General features: G+C 44.8%; 1 protein-coding gene and 1 non-coding gene across 2 annotated transcripts in view; both read left to right on the forward strand.

Annotated features, from left to right (window-relative positions):
- Positions 1-527: 527 nt before the first annotated feature.
- LOC144099449 (monocarboxylate transporter 10-like) overlaps positions 528-19,062 on the forward strand; it is a 40,398-nt gene continuing 21,863 nt past the window's right edge. Inside the window, exons 1-2 of the mRNA XM_077632752.1 lie at positions 528-675; positions 15,382-15,654. Of these exons, the coding sequence (XP_077488878.1) occupies positions 15,435-15,654 (220 nt within the window). The 5' untranslated portion in view covers positions 528-675; positions 15,382-15,434. The remainder of the gene's footprint in view (positions 676-15,381; positions 15,655-19,062) is intronic.
- On the forward strand, positions 14,457-14,609 carry LOC144099653 (5.8S ribosomal RNA). Its single transcript, XR_013307463.1, has one exon. It is a non-coding gene; the product is annotated as a 5.8S ribosomal RNA (ribosomal RNA).

Consider the following 19,062-nt stretch of genomic DNA (forward strand, 5'->3'; position numbering starts at 1 on the left):
TTCTCCAGAGAAATTCATTCCAGGAGTCGTCCATAAATCCGAAAGTCCGCCGGTGTCGAAGAAAATCTCACTACATGGTCTACGAGTGTTTCACAGCTCTCGACACACCTCAGCCTTGCGAGAAATATCCCTTTTTTTAGGGAACGCGCTAGTGGCTGCGTAGAATACTCCTTACTTGGGTGTTTAGGAACAGCGGTGGTTTTTCATAGAGGCCGTCGGCAATGCGAAGGGGTGGCCGTCTATGCGGAACTGTGCCCTTTCCCACACCTCGAACCGGGCGTGGGCGGTTGGGCAACACTCTCGAGTGGGCCTCGCCGTGAGCTATTTTGCGCCCCCGGAGGGGTCCAAGACTTCGCGGCGGCGGTGGTTGAGGCCGTTCGGCGAACGGAGCGAACGAAGAGAGGAGGGCAGCGAGGTTGACGCAATCTGGGTTAGGGCTCTGGGCCGGCTGCCACGGTCACATGGTGCGCCTCCTGAAACCGGCGTTTCGCCCGCCGCCGCCGCCCGTGCCTGCCTCGCGGCCCTTTGGTTTTGTGTCCGCGAGGGAATTGCGGGCACAGCGTTTGGCTGTCGCCCGCACGGCGCCTTGAAAAATTTCTCCTCTTCGCGTTTTCGTCGCGAGGCTTAGGAGTCTAGTCCGGTGCGCCTTCGACAACTTGCCCAAGTGAACACACGGTGAGTGCGCTATCTACAGACGGGTGTTTGGAGCAACGCACGAGGCCTGTGAACGGTGTGGATGTGTTAGACGAGCTAGTGTGCGGTAAGTAGCGCCATTTCTTGGGAACAATATGAACAGACGTTTCATAATACTCGCGTTAAGAACGACCCCTCACGTAGTTATTTACGGGTAGTGAATGTGAATCTTTTCGCTGCAACTCAAAGTGCGAAGTTTGTATAAAGAACGCCGAAAAGAGCGCGGTGGGCACATACGTGCTTCCAAGTCTAGGAGAACTGTCTCGGATGTAGTGATTTTTAATATGTCTGACTGTCACTATAAATTATGGTGGGACATACAAATTGGTACCATTGTTTGCAACCTGCAACTAAGAAAGTACTGTACCTTACATAATTTGCGTTAGCACGTGCACACAGACGGATCACACTGATGTCTTCGCTTGATATAGAAGCGCTAAATTTTATCGCTAAAGCTTTTTTTTTTAAATGCTTGTAGCTATAAGGGTAGACCGCCACAAAGGACGGCCGCGCTCTTAAAAGTTAATACGAAGTGCCTGCTATTGGAGAGCACTTAAGCGGATCTCGCATGGCATGGCGATAAGCATATTCGTTATTATTATTATTATTATTATTATTATTATTATTATTATTATTATTATTATTATTATTATTATTATTATTATTATTATTATTATTGGAGGAGACTCGGCGAATTCGAGGGACACAGAATTGAAGCCCCGCCTCTGTCTAGTAGTTATGTGCTTACTCCAATGAAAACAAAAGCAATATTTTTTTGTGGAGAAAGGGGTGCCACGGGGACTACAAAAAAAAAAATTCGCTCATTGTGTGCGATGCCTGTAAGTGATATCGCTCATTTTTGTAAACTGTTGCTCTCCTTAACGATTCGTGAACCCCGGAAGAGAAGCGCGTGCTAGTTTCCCATTCCTTCTGCATTCTGCCGTTCTTCGCATCCGGTAAGTGGCGTGGAAAGCGAGACAGTAAAGAAGCAACATTGAACAAGGGTTTTTACGCAGAGGCGTTAAAACGCATGTTTTAGTGCAAACCGTGAGTATTGGGAGGTTGCGTCGTGGATTTCCATTTATAAGTCGCCTTTCCATGGCGCCCATGCTCACTCAGTCTTGGCTTGCGTAAAGCGCATGTATACAATAAGTATACGCGATACTCGGCTAATGTAGCGCAAAGAAGGCACCTGGGTACAGAAAGCAGTAGAATTGAAGGTTTAAGATGCTCCTAACCTCCACGAGAGTTCGAAAGTTCTAGAGTGAACTTGACTATTCGCCCGGTGAGGTCCCTGCTGTTTTCGCTCCGAAATATATGCGAGCTGGAATGGGCAATGAATTGTTTCGGTACGCCTCTAGCTCCGTTAGAACCTAAAAAAGCTGAATTCGCGCAACAAAGCGCGTGAAAGCAGAAAAATGGGTATGGCACTCGGCTGCTGGCCCGAAAGACGCGGGTTCGATCGCGGCCGAGGCGGTCGAATTTCGATGGAGGCGAAATTCTAGAGGCCCGTGTACTGTGCGATGTCAGTGCACGTTAAATAACCCCAGTTGGTCGAAATTTCCGGAGCCCTTCACTACGGCGTCCCTCGTAGCCTGAGTCGCTTTGGGACGTTAAACCCCCATAAACCATAAACCAGAAAAATGGGCGTGAAAATATAGGGGCTGAAATCACATCAGCTGTGGGAAGGGGTTATAACCAACGAGCGATGCGTTGTGAGCGCTATGCCAGGCTTATACATATTTTTTTTTGCGCGAATGACAGGATCAGGAGTTACTTATTTTTATATTTATTTGAGGCAGTTCCAGTTTCTCGCTGTGAACATCAGAGACACAAAGGCTATATTGTTTATATTTGCTGGCATTACATCTCGATTGGAAGCATGGTGCTACCGTATATTTCTCATCCGCGATACAAAAAAAAAATCAGAAATGAGAGCTGCCTACGCGTAATCAAAGTCCCCTTACTACGTAATATTCGGCTATGCAGCAGCACGACATCAGTTAAAAAGAAAGCAGTGTACGAAGCAAAAATGCGCGAGCGGCCACGTAGGAAGGAAAAAGCGCAATCGCTGATAATTTATCTATACAACAGCTTTGTGAGCTAAATGCGGCTGGCTTTTATAAAATATAAAGTTTCAAGCTGCCCTGTCAACTAGACAGACGTGGTTAAAAAATAAAGGGTATCCAGCCACTAAGTCGAAGGAAAAAAATGATTGCATTCAAAAAGAAATTACGATCAAAATGCACATAAATGAGGTACAATGAGAACACAAAGAGAATGTGACGATCGCACACTTTTTTTAGTCATGCAGGCCTGGAAGAATTAATATGATTATGGCATTTTATCGATAATGGAAATGCGCATTCTAATTCGCTGTAATTGCGTGTTAAATGCACACTATAGACCGATGTCAAACGAAGACAGGAACGTGACGCTCGTACCTGCCCATATTCCTGTCTTTGTTGTGCTTTGTGTTTCGGTCGTGTTCTCCGAAAAAAAAAAAACGGCGTTTACCCTTGGCACTTAGGTGACCAAGCTCAAAAGGTTTTTAAATTATGCTCATAAAACTGGGCAGTTCTTCACTCATTTATCTTCAAATCACCATTGTTTTCGGAAGAAACAAGTATTTGCCGCGATGACGTATTTTTCTTGGGGTATATGGTATTTTCGTTTAATTTTATTACGGGATTTAAAGGATTGAAAACCTGAAACTAAGACGCGCATGGCTGAAGGGATTCTGAGACACTTATGCAATACCCGGCACAGCTTCTCGTTTCCTCCTTCACGTGTATAAATAAACAAAAGCGCACTGCTAGAATACTGCCAGGAAGAAAAGCGGGCTCTGGAAGGGGCCGTCTGGCGCTGCGTCGGTTTGCGCTTACGGACGCCGTCGTTTGACGAGAGTGCTGTCTCAGCCCGCGGCTCCAACCGAGAAAACAAACAAACTTCGCGCTAGAAAAAATATGCACTAAAATGCGCTTGCCGCTTCCGGTGAAAGCCTTTACTGCACGTGTCTCGTGGAGTGGATAAAGAAAACTTCGCGTATTTAGCTCAAGAGACTGTGGCGCCGAAAACAACTTAACAACACGGTTGAATGAACGTTTAGGTGCTACGGTTGTAAATCTCGGTAGCTCGTATACAGTGATTAATTTGAACCGCTACTCCTGGGGAGGGAATTAGGTTTTTGCTTTTATTTTAAAATGCAAAGAACAGAATTACATGGGATACGATTACTGGAAATCACAAAATAAATTATCGCTTTAAGCGAAATAAGCCTAAGAACCTTAAACCTAAATAGGTTGAAACTTACAACAGCTTCCCTGAAATGTTTAAACTATGTCGGATTAATATATTGAAGTCAAGTAATGCTTTATTCGTTCGGTGCGCCGTATTATGTAGCAAAATGAAGAACACTTATATTCTCGTCCTCAAGCTAATGAAGGCACAGGACAACAAATTAACTCCATTCTTGCAGCGGGATACGAAAGTAGAACGTTATGTGCTGTAATATTTTTCGTCAGGCATACTCGCTTTGCTTTAGGTTCTTGCCCAAAGCGGTGCAAATAAGAAAAACACAGGCGCAGGTAATACCGCAGGTCTCGCAACAAAACGTTGCGGTGGTTCCGATGAGAATACGATAATACAGCTTAACTCACACGCTCGCTCTTGCAGGAAGCATTCGTTTAAACATGGTCGCGTTTGTGATAAATCAGAACATTTATAGGAATAGAAATCTATCTCTTTGCAATTGGTTTGAGGAAAACAGTTACTGATCACACAATAGCAAAATTAAACAGTTAATTGGAAATCTTACAAGTTTATTTGACAACCATACGTCTTAACGTAGTCAACACTGTAAATATCTTACAGTGTAATTTAGTTACTGTGAAGGAAGGCCAGGCCGAGACGGCAGGACGTTTGTGGAAGAAGGCTAGGCCGAGACGGCAAGACGGCTGTGGTGCCTGGCGTTTATTCTAATGGCGGACCCGAGGCGCGTGCCACAAGCGGAGCCGCGGGATGACGGTATGTAGAAGTGAAAGAAGATGATCCCTGGAAGGTTCCCACAATATTTTGGAAGAAGTTTTGCGTTGTTAACAAACTCTGAAGCACACTACATCGACAGAATGAAGTTTAGCTTTCAAAAACGTTGAGAGAAGATGCGCTCCTTCATGCATTGAAAACAAAGCGTGGAAGAAATCTAAGGTATGCAGCCAGTTGGGATATTTGATCGCACACGACACTGACAGCATACACGCTAAAAAGTCTTAGTGCTGCGAAAAAAGGTCTAGCAGATATCTTCCCACCTACATGGTAAGATTGAGTGGTGCGTACAAACTGAGTAGCAGTCACAAGTTACAAAATTTGCGCTTAGATCTATCCTAGCCGGATGATTCGAGTTATTCATAAAGCTACTTTCTTAGATTATCCGAAGGGTCACAATTACAAACAGCGGCCGGACGCATGTAAAAGAAGACGACATATTCCTATTGTTATGCTGAGCTAGTGATTATTTCACTGCCCACTTACTTTCGCTCGATAAATTAAGCGAAAATATTTTGGTGGACAGAATTTTGCGCATGGGTTCGTATCCAGGTAATGAGGTAAAAAGAAACGCAGAAACTTAAAGGGAGAGCTGGCCTGATTAGCTGTGAAAGCTACCAAAACCTCATCTCATTAACAACCAATGAATTTCATGGGGGGGGGGGGGGGGGCAGATGGTATCGAAAGGTTTTTAGTGGACGTAATACCAAAGAAAGGAGACTGCGTGACACAAAACCAAATGAAACACAAATACCACGAGTGAAAAATGGTCGCGCAAGTCTATGCGCATAGCATATATATATTGAAGGCCGTTCCCTTCTGGTATATTCATGTACCTGGTATATCTGACCGGAGTTATGTCTTGTCGCAATAACGTGATGCGCACTCTTATATCACTGAAGTATAATCATTTGGCATTTGTAAATGAAGCAAAATTTGCAGAGAATTTGAGATAGTGGGAATATTGCAGTTGAGTAAACGTAATCTGCGAAAAAAAAGACTTGAAAAGCCTTTTTTAGCTTGTTTCACAGGCAATTTTATTTTGTGGCGTTGGGGTGAAATTTAGAAGGAAAATTGCACCATCAAGTCTGCAACAGTCAGGAAATATCCGCGGGAGCTATACGCGCGCCAGTTGTAACATGATTGAATATTGGCTCAATTTCTGCGGTTCACTAATACACTGTGCCCCAGCGCGGTTACAAAACACTTCTTAGCGTTTTGTAATTCCTTTCCTCGCGGGACTCCGCATGCTAGTGGCGACGGCCAAGCTTGCATCATGCTACATGAAATATTTCTGGAAACGCCTACGCTATCTGCAACAACGAGAAATGACCGACATTCAGCGAGACCGTTATGTTCGTTTACAGATCTGTCCACATGAACCGGATATGCAAAAATAGATTAAAGAAAACTTCCTGCGCTTGGTGATGCATGTTACCCTTTTTTTAACGACTCGGGACACACTTGTGCTTTTTAGGTTTGCTACAACGTGGCGTTTCTATATATATATTGTATGTACATTTTGTGGCGGCAAGATTTGATCTCATCTTTCGCTTTAAAACTCTCCGGAGACAATGAACGTGCCTAATTTTGCTGAAACCTACCTGTTTTGCTTAAACATATACACTCGCAAAGCGACTACATTCGGCTCTGAACCATTCGTCAATCCTACTTGTAGCGATACGTGCCAGTGCTTTTTTCTCTATTATGAAGTCCTCGGTGCAGCTGTTTCCTTTAAAAATCTCAAACCCTCGTGTTGATATAATCTGCAATGAAAATGTCATGTAGTTTGCCCTGGCATTTCGTTACATCATCAAGAATACGACATGTGGTCACATGATTGACATGAGCACGGCCCACGCGTTCGTCGCTGCGCGAGTTGTCCAGACTGCAGGGAGGGGGAAGGCGCAGCGAGGGGCGCGTTGCTGCTTTCGGCGTCACTTATTTGCCACGGGGCAGGATGAAAAGCCAGGGTGATCTTGTGCACCTCACCGACAATTGCATAGGAAAAAATTCCTCAAAATTTTACGGTCCCCTGTGCATAGAACCAGGATGGATTGGGACCCATATCATTTTCGTTTGTAGCGTAGGGTGTACTGTCTTTTGAGTTTGAGTTGTCCACAAACGTCTATATTTCGGTCCAAAACGTGAGCACTGCCAGGCTTAAGCTCCTGTTACTATTCGTAATACACATAGCAGCCTACATTACCTGAAAGAAAGTGTAGTAGCGCTGCAATTCAGGCCAGTTATTGTTGGGAGTAAGGACGTCTTATTTAATCCGTTAGTTTCCTTGTTTCTCTTTGCGCTGTTTCGGCGACAATGCTGCTCACTACTTGAGGGTGCCGGTCAAATGAGACTTGAAACACAATTGGTGTCAGCTGTCGAACAATATGTGTGCCTCATAAATGCTATTAGGCTATTCATTATGAATACTATTTGTCCGATAGCAACGAATTTAATGCCAGATGACCCCTGAAATAGATGAAAAGCTGCCTTTGGCAAGAAGATAAGATGTTCTAGAGTTCAAATTTGCTACGATCAGTTTCCAGTGGTGTCCATCATTCAGCTTCCGCTCTACCGGAGGTGTGAGCAATGCCTCGGTCAATACGTTCACAGCCAATGGGAAATGAAGGAGGGTAGTTTGAGATAGGTGTACAGGATATTGCGGCGAAGCTCTAAACTACGTTGGCCAACTTTGGCTATCATTGGGAGTTCGTTTCTCGCCTCATCAAGGTTGTATCTTGATTGGGATGTCTTCCCTCGTCCAGGGAGTTGTTCGATGGAACCATACAGCACTAAAAACTTGGCTTGGGTTCTATTAATACTCGAGTTTCAAACTTGTGGTATCGTAGTAACGGCGGTGTGACAATATTTGAATGGCTGCGACCTTTATTTACGAATTGCAGGCGGCGTAACAATTCCTTTTAGAAGGTTGCTTTTCGAGACAATTCTTACCGAAAAGTTTTCTTTATTATTCTATTCAGGCAAACGGTAGAGTCCCATATGAGAGTAATATTCGAAACATTAAGCTAGATTCCGTTTCAAAATAATAATCATATCTTTCGGAAACTTACTTACCAAGTTAAATTTCTCTTCAGTGAGATAGAAAAGTTAAGGACTAAACTATTTTTTCATTATTGGGGATAAATAGTGGATGCAGTTAGGAATCGAAGTTGCAGAAAACTGCCGTGTGAAAGTTGCTAAATATAAGCGCTTTGTAAATATAATTTTGGTCTTTTAGGAACGGGCACTAGCCGTGCTGAAAACACGTCACTTCACACAAAAAACCTTAGCTTATCCCAACCGAAAAACGTTCGTACAGTTGTTGTGGTAATTTTTGTTTTCAAGTATACCTTTCACGTTTTATGGGATGCGGTGCAATTTGTGTCTTATCAAACGGAAATGATCCAGTTTGTTTATTCTATTGGTACGAACATTTCTGCTTTGTGTTTTAGACGGACCACTACAAATTTTACAGGTGGCCGGATATATCAAAATTCTTTCGAGCTTTCACCCTAAAAACACCGGATGTGAAATGCAGGCGAATGTTATATTTTCATAAGGTTGTTCGCATCCGTTAACTGAAAGTAACATGACTGGCTGTTTGGCCTATGTGGTTTAACGTCTTAAAGAAACTCGGGCTATGAAGGCTGCCGTAGTGGAGGGCTCCGGGTAATTACGACGACCTGGGGCTCTTTAACGTTCACTAACATCGCACAGTACACGGCCTTCTAGCATTTCTCATCCATCGAAATGCGACCGTCGCGACCGGGATAGAATCCGCGTCTCTGGGGTTAGCAACCGAGTACCATAATCCCTGAGCCGCCGCGGTGGCGGATATGGCAAAATGAACTCGTAAAAAGCAGGAATACATCTACATTTTGCACCAAAATACAAGCGTCTTCCGCTGATAAAAACAGTGGTTAGAGTTTTTTTTTTGTTAGATATAAGTGGCGAACAGCAAATGAATATCCGGTACGTGTTTTGAAGGCGAATGACTGCAGATATGAAAGCACCGAACTGTAGCTTTTTATAGCTAAAAAAAAGCCAGATGAAACCAAAAAGAAAGACGCTACAACGACGACCTCACAAAAGTTCACCCTTCTGGGGGCGCATGCGCAAAATGATAGAGGAAATGAGAAGTCAAGCAAAGGGTGTTAAAATCAGACTTTGAGAGCTTTTGGGAGCAAATCATGGGCATTATAAAATTCCGCTTTCGTATTGAGATAAAGCGACCAGGTGAACACAGATTGTGAAGAGGATTGTTGTCATCAATTTCCAGAATAACTACAATTAACTTTTAAACATTCGAGTCACTGCAGTTTGCGGGCTCATTACAATTCGAAAGTTCGATGCTTTGCAAGTTTGAGAAAGTTTGAGAATTTTCGTGGCACGCCCGTGTAGCGGGATATCCGCCTTCAGATTTGCTACTCGATGCATGCAATTATGCGTGCAAAAGAATGACAATAGCTGCACTCACACCCACACAAAGATGGCCGTCGTGTTCCTGCTTGCGTGACGAACGTATATAGCGTGCTCTATTTCCACGTGATGAAAGTTGTCGAAGAGATATGAACTTCAGATATTGCTACACATCATTTTTGGCCGACAAAAGGGTACACGGAAAAGCTATGTCACTCAAGAGTTCTGCACTAAACGCCACCGCCTTGCATGCGTAACTACTACGATTGAGTTGTGAGTTAAGAGGCGAATATCTCGAAACACGGTAGAGCTCCGAGAATTTTACCAAATACGATTTTACCAAATACGATTTTACAAATACGAAATTTTGCCAAATACGAGTACGACCGCTTTTGTGCTTTCAACATGGGGATAGAGTGTAAAAGGTAAGCTTCGTATACGGTACCTTGCCATGAGCAGCTCAGTTCGTAGCAGAGGGAGGACGGCGTTATGAGCAGATATCTTTCGAAAATGTCCTTCGCCCTTACGTGCCATGCTCATTTTAGGGGTAATGAAGATCTTTCGGGCCATGCCCACCGACGCTTTTAGGATATACATACAAAGCAGTGCTTAGGCTGTTTTCTCCCTCTAACTTTCATTCCTTTCATTACCAACTCCGCAGTTAAACAGTCTTCGCAGACACTGTTCACCAATGATGTCCACGGTTCACGCCCCTGGGTGGCACCGACCGCCTCTCGTCAGTTTTTCTCCTTGTTGTGCGCGTTGGCCACGGATCGCAGTAGGCCGCGACTTAACGCACTTTAAAAGTTAGCCACGCCGTTCTACGGGAGCTGCATGTTTTACCGAATTCATCGAAGCGCAACCGCAACGCCGTCGATGCCGCTGCCTCTGACGCCGCTGGATGCACGTATTGTCTTCCTGCAACGGTTAAGCGCGTGCTGGCCTCTTCAGAGCGTCGCCTGCCCCGATGCAGCATTCTTAATGACAGGCTGATTCATGGTGTCGAGAATACCATTGAGTGGACTTCATTGCGGCCTTTTTCCCGTCCATTTCTGACAAACGCGCAAAACAGGCACCCCATCTGGTGTTGCTGAAAGACCTGGTGTTCTCGCTACGGATTCGGCCGCTGACGTGCTGGCTTGACCGATGCTTTCTGGCCAGCCGCGGAATTCTGTAACTGAGAGAGGTGGCTTGCGGGGCGCCCCTGCTGAACACTCAGTGGCTTCAAATACCTGAAATTTTAGTAATAATGATTTTTTCGCCATTACTTCTACAAGATAAGTAGTACTTGTCCGAGCTGAAACAAGAAATGATTCACATAAAATTGAAATCATTCTATACAATTAATGAGATGATCCCAAACCAATTTACTGTTTCATTTTAGTAAATTAGCAGATTGACAACAGCATTTATTCTCGCTTCTGGATGCCATGACCTTTTACAAAAAAGTTGCTTTTGTCTACTGATCTTTCGTGCGTTTTAACAAAACCTTGAAATCCCAACTTCCAACGTCCTCTTGAAGAATAAAAGAATTAAAATGAACAAAATACGTTCACACTTGCTGGTATTTTTTATACAGAAAGTTGCTTAAATCATACGTGTACACGAGCTTTTTCATTTCAAAGAAACGACGCCTACTTAACATCTACACGAGGAGACACGTGCAAACAATAGTTTGAAATCAGCAATAAAATGTCCTTCCATTGAGCTATTTCCTGTTATGGGGTAGCAAACATTTGCAGTTGAAAACATATGCGAGGAATTAGCATTTCATTCACAGGGGCTCCTGCAACTGTTTAGGAGCGATGCTGAAACGAATATATCATGCCGAGCAATTCTGGGCAAAAGCATTTTTGAATGGGAAACCATTTATGATTGCAATTTTTTCATACAACGTGAGATCTCACAATAAAATTCAATATATGCGCAGATCACCCGGCGGCAGTCTTGTATTCCCTTTTTGTTAACGTTTTGTTATCATCAGAAAAAGCGTTCCCCATTGGTTTTTTATGAGAGCCTTAACTGTTCGATGGAACCGATGGAAACGCTCTAAAAGAAAGATTTTGCTACATATCAGAAGAATGGACCATTACCTTCAATATTAACGTAAAAGTATTTGACAATTTTCCAATTTTTGAATAAAAGTTTGTCCAAAATAGCTGGACATGTTTCCACTAGGCTGCATCAATCGGACGTGCCAATAGATGAATACCAAGTCAAGCATCCGCTAGTCAGAGCAAAGCAGGTTTGACCATCAAGTAGACTAAGCATTTCAAAATTGTTCAAATGGCATCGTGTCAGTGAGCAAAAATGTTTAGTAGTACAATGCAACAGGTGGAATGTATCCATCTGTACTATTGTATTCACAGCTGTACTATCTACTCCAGCACAACAAGCAGTTCTTCATCATGCAGAGGCAATGAAAACGTTTGCTTTGCGAGCCGAAATCTGTCTATTACAGTTCTTACGCTGTATTCAGGACGGAGCTTACCATGCGTCAAATGAAGCGACATCTGCTTGTTTACTCCTAGAGCAGTGGGTGTAGGATGAGTCCTTCTGAGGCGAATGACCGTCGTAGTATATTGTTCCCCAAACTCTTGCGTTCAACGAGTAGGTTTGCACGTCGGCTCACGGGCACCTTTATTGTGTGCTCGGCTTAGGTTGCGCTGTGCACATTAGAGCTAGTACGCAGATGAAATATACAACCCGCCTTTCACCGTGGTCTTAGTCTGTGCTCATTGCAGCCGCTATGACGCCGGTGGACGTAAATAATTGTTGCGTCGCCAGGGGCATGGGCTTCGGCGGAAACTACGCAATTTATAAGGTGACAAAATCCTCGCATCTTGCTGGATTCCTTAGCTCGGTACGTTCAGATCCTTGTCACCTCTAACCAGGGCTCGCATGCTTTCGACTTTGGTGCAGGCGAACGCTCAGGGCTCGTGATACAGTATAGCAGGAAGTGCGCAACAGAGCAACGCGTCCGGCCCAACAACAGGTTCCAGCGTGGGCTGGATATGTCATGACGGAGTTTGCGGATCTACCGTTCAGCGTACATTCTCTCATGTGCTCGGCGACTCGGTCAGAGTGCGACCCAACAGAGACTATGTGTCAGGGCTCGTTGCTAACGGGCGTGTCATTTCAAAGTGCGCTTTGCATTTAAGTAACGAGAGAATGTGAATAGGATGCGTCCCATATGCTTTGGCCACAGGCTGCTGCCAGACATGGCCCGCTCTTCGCTCGGAACGTGATACACCTCTTGCTTTACATCAGCACCACCTGCACTCCAAAAGCGCTTCAGATTAGTCTCTTCAAACGTGGACCTCAGCTTAGCTTCTAATGCACGCTATAGCGTTCGTGCATTGGGTATCCTGCTATCGAGAACGAAACAGAAAGCGAGTAAAAGAAGCGCTGCTCACTGGCTACACACTGCTCTTCGAGAGTAAGAAGAAAGCGTCAGCCTGAAAAGCACGCAGAAGTCTGTAGCTCCCTCTTGATGCGATAGAATTTTACATATTACAAAGGTTACGCAGGTTCTCCTTGCGGTTTGTAGACGCACTGAAAGTACTCAGGATTCTTGTGTAGTCCAGTTTGTGTTTTTTGTTTCAGAAAGGAGAACAAGCATTCAAAGAAAAATGCTTTCTAGCCCCTGGAACAAATGATACAAATAATACACATTCAAAGGAAGCCCGGCACAAAATATCTTTGAGTCATTTTAAAATTATTTGATTTTATTTTGGAATTTGTTCACTGTCTGTGCAAGATGAGATAATGGTAACAATGAATGTGAAGCGACAGTGTATGACAGAAGCGGCAGTGGGCAGACTGGGCGAGCATTCGCTCGCCCAGTCTGCCAAAGGAGACGAAAACGAAATGAAAATTTACGCAAATATGACCCCTTCCTCGGAGGTGCCGGGGATAAAACTACGGCGTTGAATGCGAGCTAGTCTCTCAATGTATTCCTTCCCTGGCAACCACGTCGGGCCATGATAATATTGTCTGAACAAAACACGCTGCCGGTCTAGGTGGTTCACCATGTTGACGCTGAAAAGAAATGTCAATCTTTTCGTTATGCGTTAAAAAAAGAGAGATATTTAAATCCATTAAAAATGGTATGACGTGAAAATCACTTGCTTTCTAACTAGCTTGACTGCTGCGTGAACATTGCTTTAATTTGTACTTCGAATTTGCTTGACTCGTGCCCGGACATTGGCTTGCATGGTCTTCCAAGACAATTTCTTTTTAACTTTCGTTTCACATGACCTTCCCCAGGGAAACCGTGTCCAAGTGATTTCATTTCAAAGTCAAGGGCCATAGGTTAAGGGTCACAGGTCGAGGCTTCAGAGACCCATCGGCTTTGTCAAGATTGCCAGTGAAGTAGTGCCTTCTTAATAAAAGCAGTGCCCGTTCCGGCATGTGCGTTTTCTGACACTGTAAGTACCAGCAGGCAGGTCCGGAACGGAAAGCCCAATGTTGGTTTCGGGAAGAGCTTTCTCATGCTTGTTGAAATGCTGCAGAAAGTCTGCAAAATGTTTATGCCTCTGCAAATTTTAATTTGTTACGCTATTAGCATGGCAAGCTCTCCGGAATTCTCCCGTTCAGTAGCTGTAATCAGCATACTAAGCGCAAATGTTCTCAGTCATGACAACGCATGCAAGGACCGCATTTTTGTGGTTTCATTTCATCGTAACTTTAATGGTGACGCAAGTATCAGGAGGTGGGGAAGCAAACGACAGATCACAATCACGGGTCGCCTGGACGGATATAATGCAGCTGTCTCACTGGAACAATGCTGCGGCAGTTCGTCGCGCAGCGTCAACACAGTTTTTTTCTCCCATATGGGCTTCAGCGCAAAAGTTATCAGGCGTGTACAGCTTGTAGTTGTGCCCCAAAATTCGTAGGTGTAGGCGCCGGTACACGAGTTCTGCATGGGCTTGCGGCGCGTCATCATAGGCGCGTTATTGGCGCTACTAGCGTGACGTCATCTTACGCGTCCTACTTCAACGAGAAGTAGCGACTTAACGTGGGGTATTTAAATGAGACGAAAGAAATTTAAGTTTAACAAAATTATCACCACATGGACGATCACTTTCGTTCATATAATTTTGCTTAAGTTGTTATGCCGGAAATGTAGTGTTGACTATTATTAGCTGATAAGTGTCGAAGTCAAACTATTTTCACCAGGGCAGCAATTGTTGCCAAGGAGGCATAAATAAAGAAAAATAATGCCTGAATCAGTGCCCACCCTTCCACCCTCCCCACACATATTATTTAACGGCAGTGTAATGAGAACTCTAAGCGACTCTAAGCGGTGGATCACTCGGTTCTCGGGTCGATGAAGAACGCAGCCAGCTGCGAGACTTGGTGTGAATTGCAGGACACACTGAGCACTGGTTCTTCGAACGCACATTGCGCCCTTGGGTCTTCCCTTGGGTTCGTCTGTCTGAGGGTAATGAATGCTTTACCTGCTAGCATTGTGGCTATTAACGAATCATCGTCTTTCCGCTCATCATTACTAACATTTCTTGAATCAGGCGCAGCATTGTCATCTGTTTGAACATGCCGCCTTGTACCTTTGTTTTGCCTTGCACGGGAACATATTATTTTTGTTTATTGCACACTGCACCATGCCCACGATGTATAAGACCGACCCAATTTCATAACATTTTGTTTTTTCAATCTTTTTTTTCACTCTGTATTATGTATGAAGTGAACCCTTGAGTTCTTTGTTATTTGCGGTCCCCCTCCGCCCTATGTAATGCCCAGCCGGGCCCTTAGGGTACTTAAATAAATAAATAAATAAATAAATAAATAAATAAATAAATAAATAAACTTACAGTCACAGTGCTTGTGCACAATCTTTTCAACAATAATCAACGCATAAAAGTAACACGTCAAGACAAGCATCGAAAAGGACTAATTGATATCGCCACAAATAAACAGCCACGAAAAATGATAACTATCTAATAAAATACCGGAACATAAACACCAACAAAAAAATGCATTCACGATAGATCATATTTGTTGTGCCTGCTTCGCACCCAGAATAAAAAATGGCGATCACACCTGTGTGCACAGAAGGCATGTGTTCATGCATTTCTGAACATGCTTTCCCTGAGACGCTTTCAGGAACGATCGATGCTCATTGCCGTATGATGTTTATCCAAGTATTCACAAATCGGATATCTTGATGTTTGTGTTTCTGATAATCTTGCGCTGTTGCAGCTTGAAGTCTCCAATACAGTGCACTCGGCAAACCCCACTCGGGACGCTACACAATGACATCACTGCCATCCAGCAAAGAACAGCAGCCCATCGTCGACGGCATGGCCAGCGACGTTGCGAGGCTACGCAAGGATGGCGGCTGGGCATGGCTCGTATGCCTCGCTTCCTTCTGGGTTCACGGAGCAGTGTTTGGCATTATAAACTGCTTCGGAGTTCTCTACCCTGTGATACACGACCTGGCACCTGACAAGGAGCAAGCTTCTTTTCACGCAGGTGAGTCATATATTTGCCGGCTTCTACGCGGAAATCTCTCGCCAACTCTTTCGATGACTGTCAAGCAAGCCACGTAGGTAATGAAAACACACACTCACTCATAAATGGGAATAGACCAAACACTGCACGTGAAAAAAAATTTAACCTTTTGTACGTGCACCTAGTTTGACTAGTCACAATGAAATTCGGTTGAAATAAGGAATTGCTAACCAGTGCTCAGTCATTTTATCCGTCGCGCGTGTTTGCAGTTTCATCAACGTTGATAGCGCGGTGGTAAAAGTGAGCATTTTTTTTCTTTGGGCAAAAAACATCGAAGAAAAATGCGTGGCCTTGTGCAGTCATCCGAACACCTGTCTAGAGCGCTCGAGCGCTGCACTCAGTTATGCATTGATGACTATTGCCGCTTTCTGACAGGACCTATACAGTTTTCAAAGACGTAAGGAGTTAAGGACGACCAGTGGGAATGTGTGTGCACAATTAGGCTAAGTTTTGTGCACTAGAGAACGCGTAAATGGTAGGTGTGTGGAAAGGTGGGTGGGCGCCTGTATGTCCTTACCATTGCACACTAAATAACAAAGACGCTTTCGGTTGTCCCGATGTGATCATAGCGTTATGAGGTAAAGTTGTCCACGCTAAATATAACTTGTGTAGTACATAGGGGATGGAACTGACGGCATTGAGAAACTCTGGCCAGTACTGAGGAGTCTTGTCTTCGAAAAAAAAGAAAGGGAAAACTAGTGCATAAATTACAAATTATCTCACGGAGTTCTGATTCATTCTCACGTATTTATATGAAAAGCTGCAGAAGCATTATTGCTAATACGCGGAATGGCTTCCGCGTCATGCCAAACATACGTAGCTGTATGATAAAAAATGCGCAAGACATCGTGCCGTGGTGAAGAGCACAAACGTGCTGTTGGACGGAAAATGCGGACAAAGACGAAAAAGAGAAAGTGCTCCTGAGTACCTAGAACTATATTTGAGGCAACAACAACAACCTGGAACTGCAAGCAGACCTTAAACAATGTCTTTTGAATGTTAAAGAAACACGGCAATGCTTTTACCTTGAGCCAAAAGGACCCTTCGGAAGCAGAATTAGTTAATCGCAACATGCTTTTAAAGCAGCGCAAACAGACGACGGAACAAGAAGAAATGTGTACACAGGACGAGCGCTGGAATAAAGGATAGCGCAGGACGAGCTCTGGTCAGCGCTCGTCCTGCGTCCACCTTTCTTCATTTCCGTCGTCAGTTTGCGCTGTTTTAGCATCATGAAGTCATACCAACTCGCCCAACTGAACGTTTTACCTAGTTCATGGCAAATATCTAAACCTTGCAGCCATGCATAGAGAGGACTTTTATCATGGTAAGTAAACAGCGCAAGCCCTCCTTACAAAACGCTTTACGCAATGTTTATCTGTTTTGCCGGCGGTGACAGTCATGCAAAACACTTACCTGAACGGTCGGCTATGCTTAAGAGGCCATTTTTGTGTGTTCGATATCTTAAAGTTCCGCTTCTGTTGGCAATTTTTAGTGCATATTGAGCATGTTGGACCAGATTTTTTTCTACAGAATTGTTTTTTGAAAAGAGTAGCTTCTATTGCCGGCTGTGTCTAAATGCTCGCAGAATTTCGTGACATCCCAGTACACCAAACTGAGTGTAGTTAGTGCACTCTTTATAAAAAAAACTGATCGCGGCGCTCCCCACGCCCATCAGCTCTGGGTGGCTGCGTGAAGGTTAATGTCTTGATGCGAGGAATGACAAATGCTGCTGAAAGGACAGGTATTAGCAAAACCCATGTGTGTGAAAAACTGTTTCACTGTCATTAATGAAAGACTTCAAAGGTCATTTTTGTGTATTCTATATCTTAAAGTTTCGCTTCTGTTGGCAATTTTTAGTGCATGTTAAGCATGTTGGACCAGTTTTTGTTCTACAAAATTGTTTTTTGAAAAGAGCAGTTTCTATTGCCTGCTGTGTCTAAATGCTCGCAGAATTTTCGTGACATCCCAGTACACCAAACTGAGTGTAGTTAGTGCACTGTGATGACCCCCATAATGCGCAGGTCCACACGGGACGGAGAGGCAAAGAGACACCGTATGGCTCAGTTTAAACAAACAGATATATTCAATAATTATACATGATTAAGATTCAGAGGCTGGGGCGTCCGAGCTTACGTGCCGACGACTTCATGGGGGCGATGGAGTGGCTCCGGAGTTGGGCTCGAGCGGTTGCTGGCAGAAGCTGCACGCCGTCGGGCTTCGGCGCTGAAGGCCCTCTTGGCGAACGATGTCGGCCTGAGCGTTCTCTTCCGTACTGCTTGTCCATTTTTATATCCTCTTCTCCACACTCCCTAGGGTGAGGACGCCCACGCCGGAGGGGAAAGAGGGGGGGCTAGGGCTTTCACTTGGGCGCACACACATACCACCGCACTTATCGTCTCGCTCCCCTCACGTGTTGAGTCCGAGGGAAAGAAGGTTGTCTTCGCGGTAGCGCATAGCGTCGGCTGTGGTACGGCGCGCTCTGGCCCGCTGACAGTTCCCGCGGGTCACCGGCCTCCATTCTTCATCCATCAACTGACACTCGCTCCTCAAGGTAAGGCGCGCTCTGGATCGCTGACAGTTCCCTTGTCCTGGAATGTGCTCGGGAGGGCCGCCCCTGGAACCGCCACGCCAATTGGGGAGGATAAAGCCTGTTTCCCCGCGGCGGCGGCGGCGGGTCCGGTTGGGTCCGGTTGGGCTTAAACCCCTTCGTTCTGGTCGTCACTCAAAGAGCATGGCTGGGTAATTGATGATGCTGCTGTCATCTGGGTCTCCGTCTACGCCGCGCCGTCGAACGCGGAATCTCGTAGCACACACAAGGAATGTCACACTCGGTCACCCTCCAGAAGAATGTTCTCCGAACATTTGAGTCCCTGCAGCTCCCCTTGTCTTTCTGAATCGCCTCGCACAGTGCGTCCGACAAAACACTTTTCGCTGCACTCAACACCACTGCACAACACCATATGCCTCCGCTGTCATAACTGGCGTCTCCAGGGGCAGCACTGATCTTCTTTTAAAGATAAACATGAAACTCAGCACCCAAGCCTCTCCTTTCTAGTCCAAACTGGACGAAATAAATTTACCACAGTTACAAAGGAGCTCCCACTTCTAGCACGATCACGGCACAGACAAAAATATAGATAACGAAAGGAAGTAGGGCAGGTTCTGCATGCGCTCCGCAAGCTCTCCTGTGAAGGTGTTACTTAATGACAGAAAGGTTTAACTACTAACTCCGATAACTTAACACATACGCATATAGCAATGTTATGAGCTGCGGCATTACACAATTCTGACCAGTTCACAACTCCGCTCTGTTTACACCATTAGTCCGACTTAGCTTTCCGATTTCGCAGCGGATATCGGCCTTCATGA

The sequence above is a fragment of the Amblyomma americanum genome, chromosome 7 (assembly GCF_052857255.1).
Source record: "Amblyomma americanum isolate KBUSLIRL-KWMA chromosome 7, ASM5285725v1, whole genome shotgun sequence".
NCBI lineage: Eukaryota > Metazoa > Arthropoda > Arachnida > Ixodida > Ixodidae > Amblyomma > Amblyomma americanum.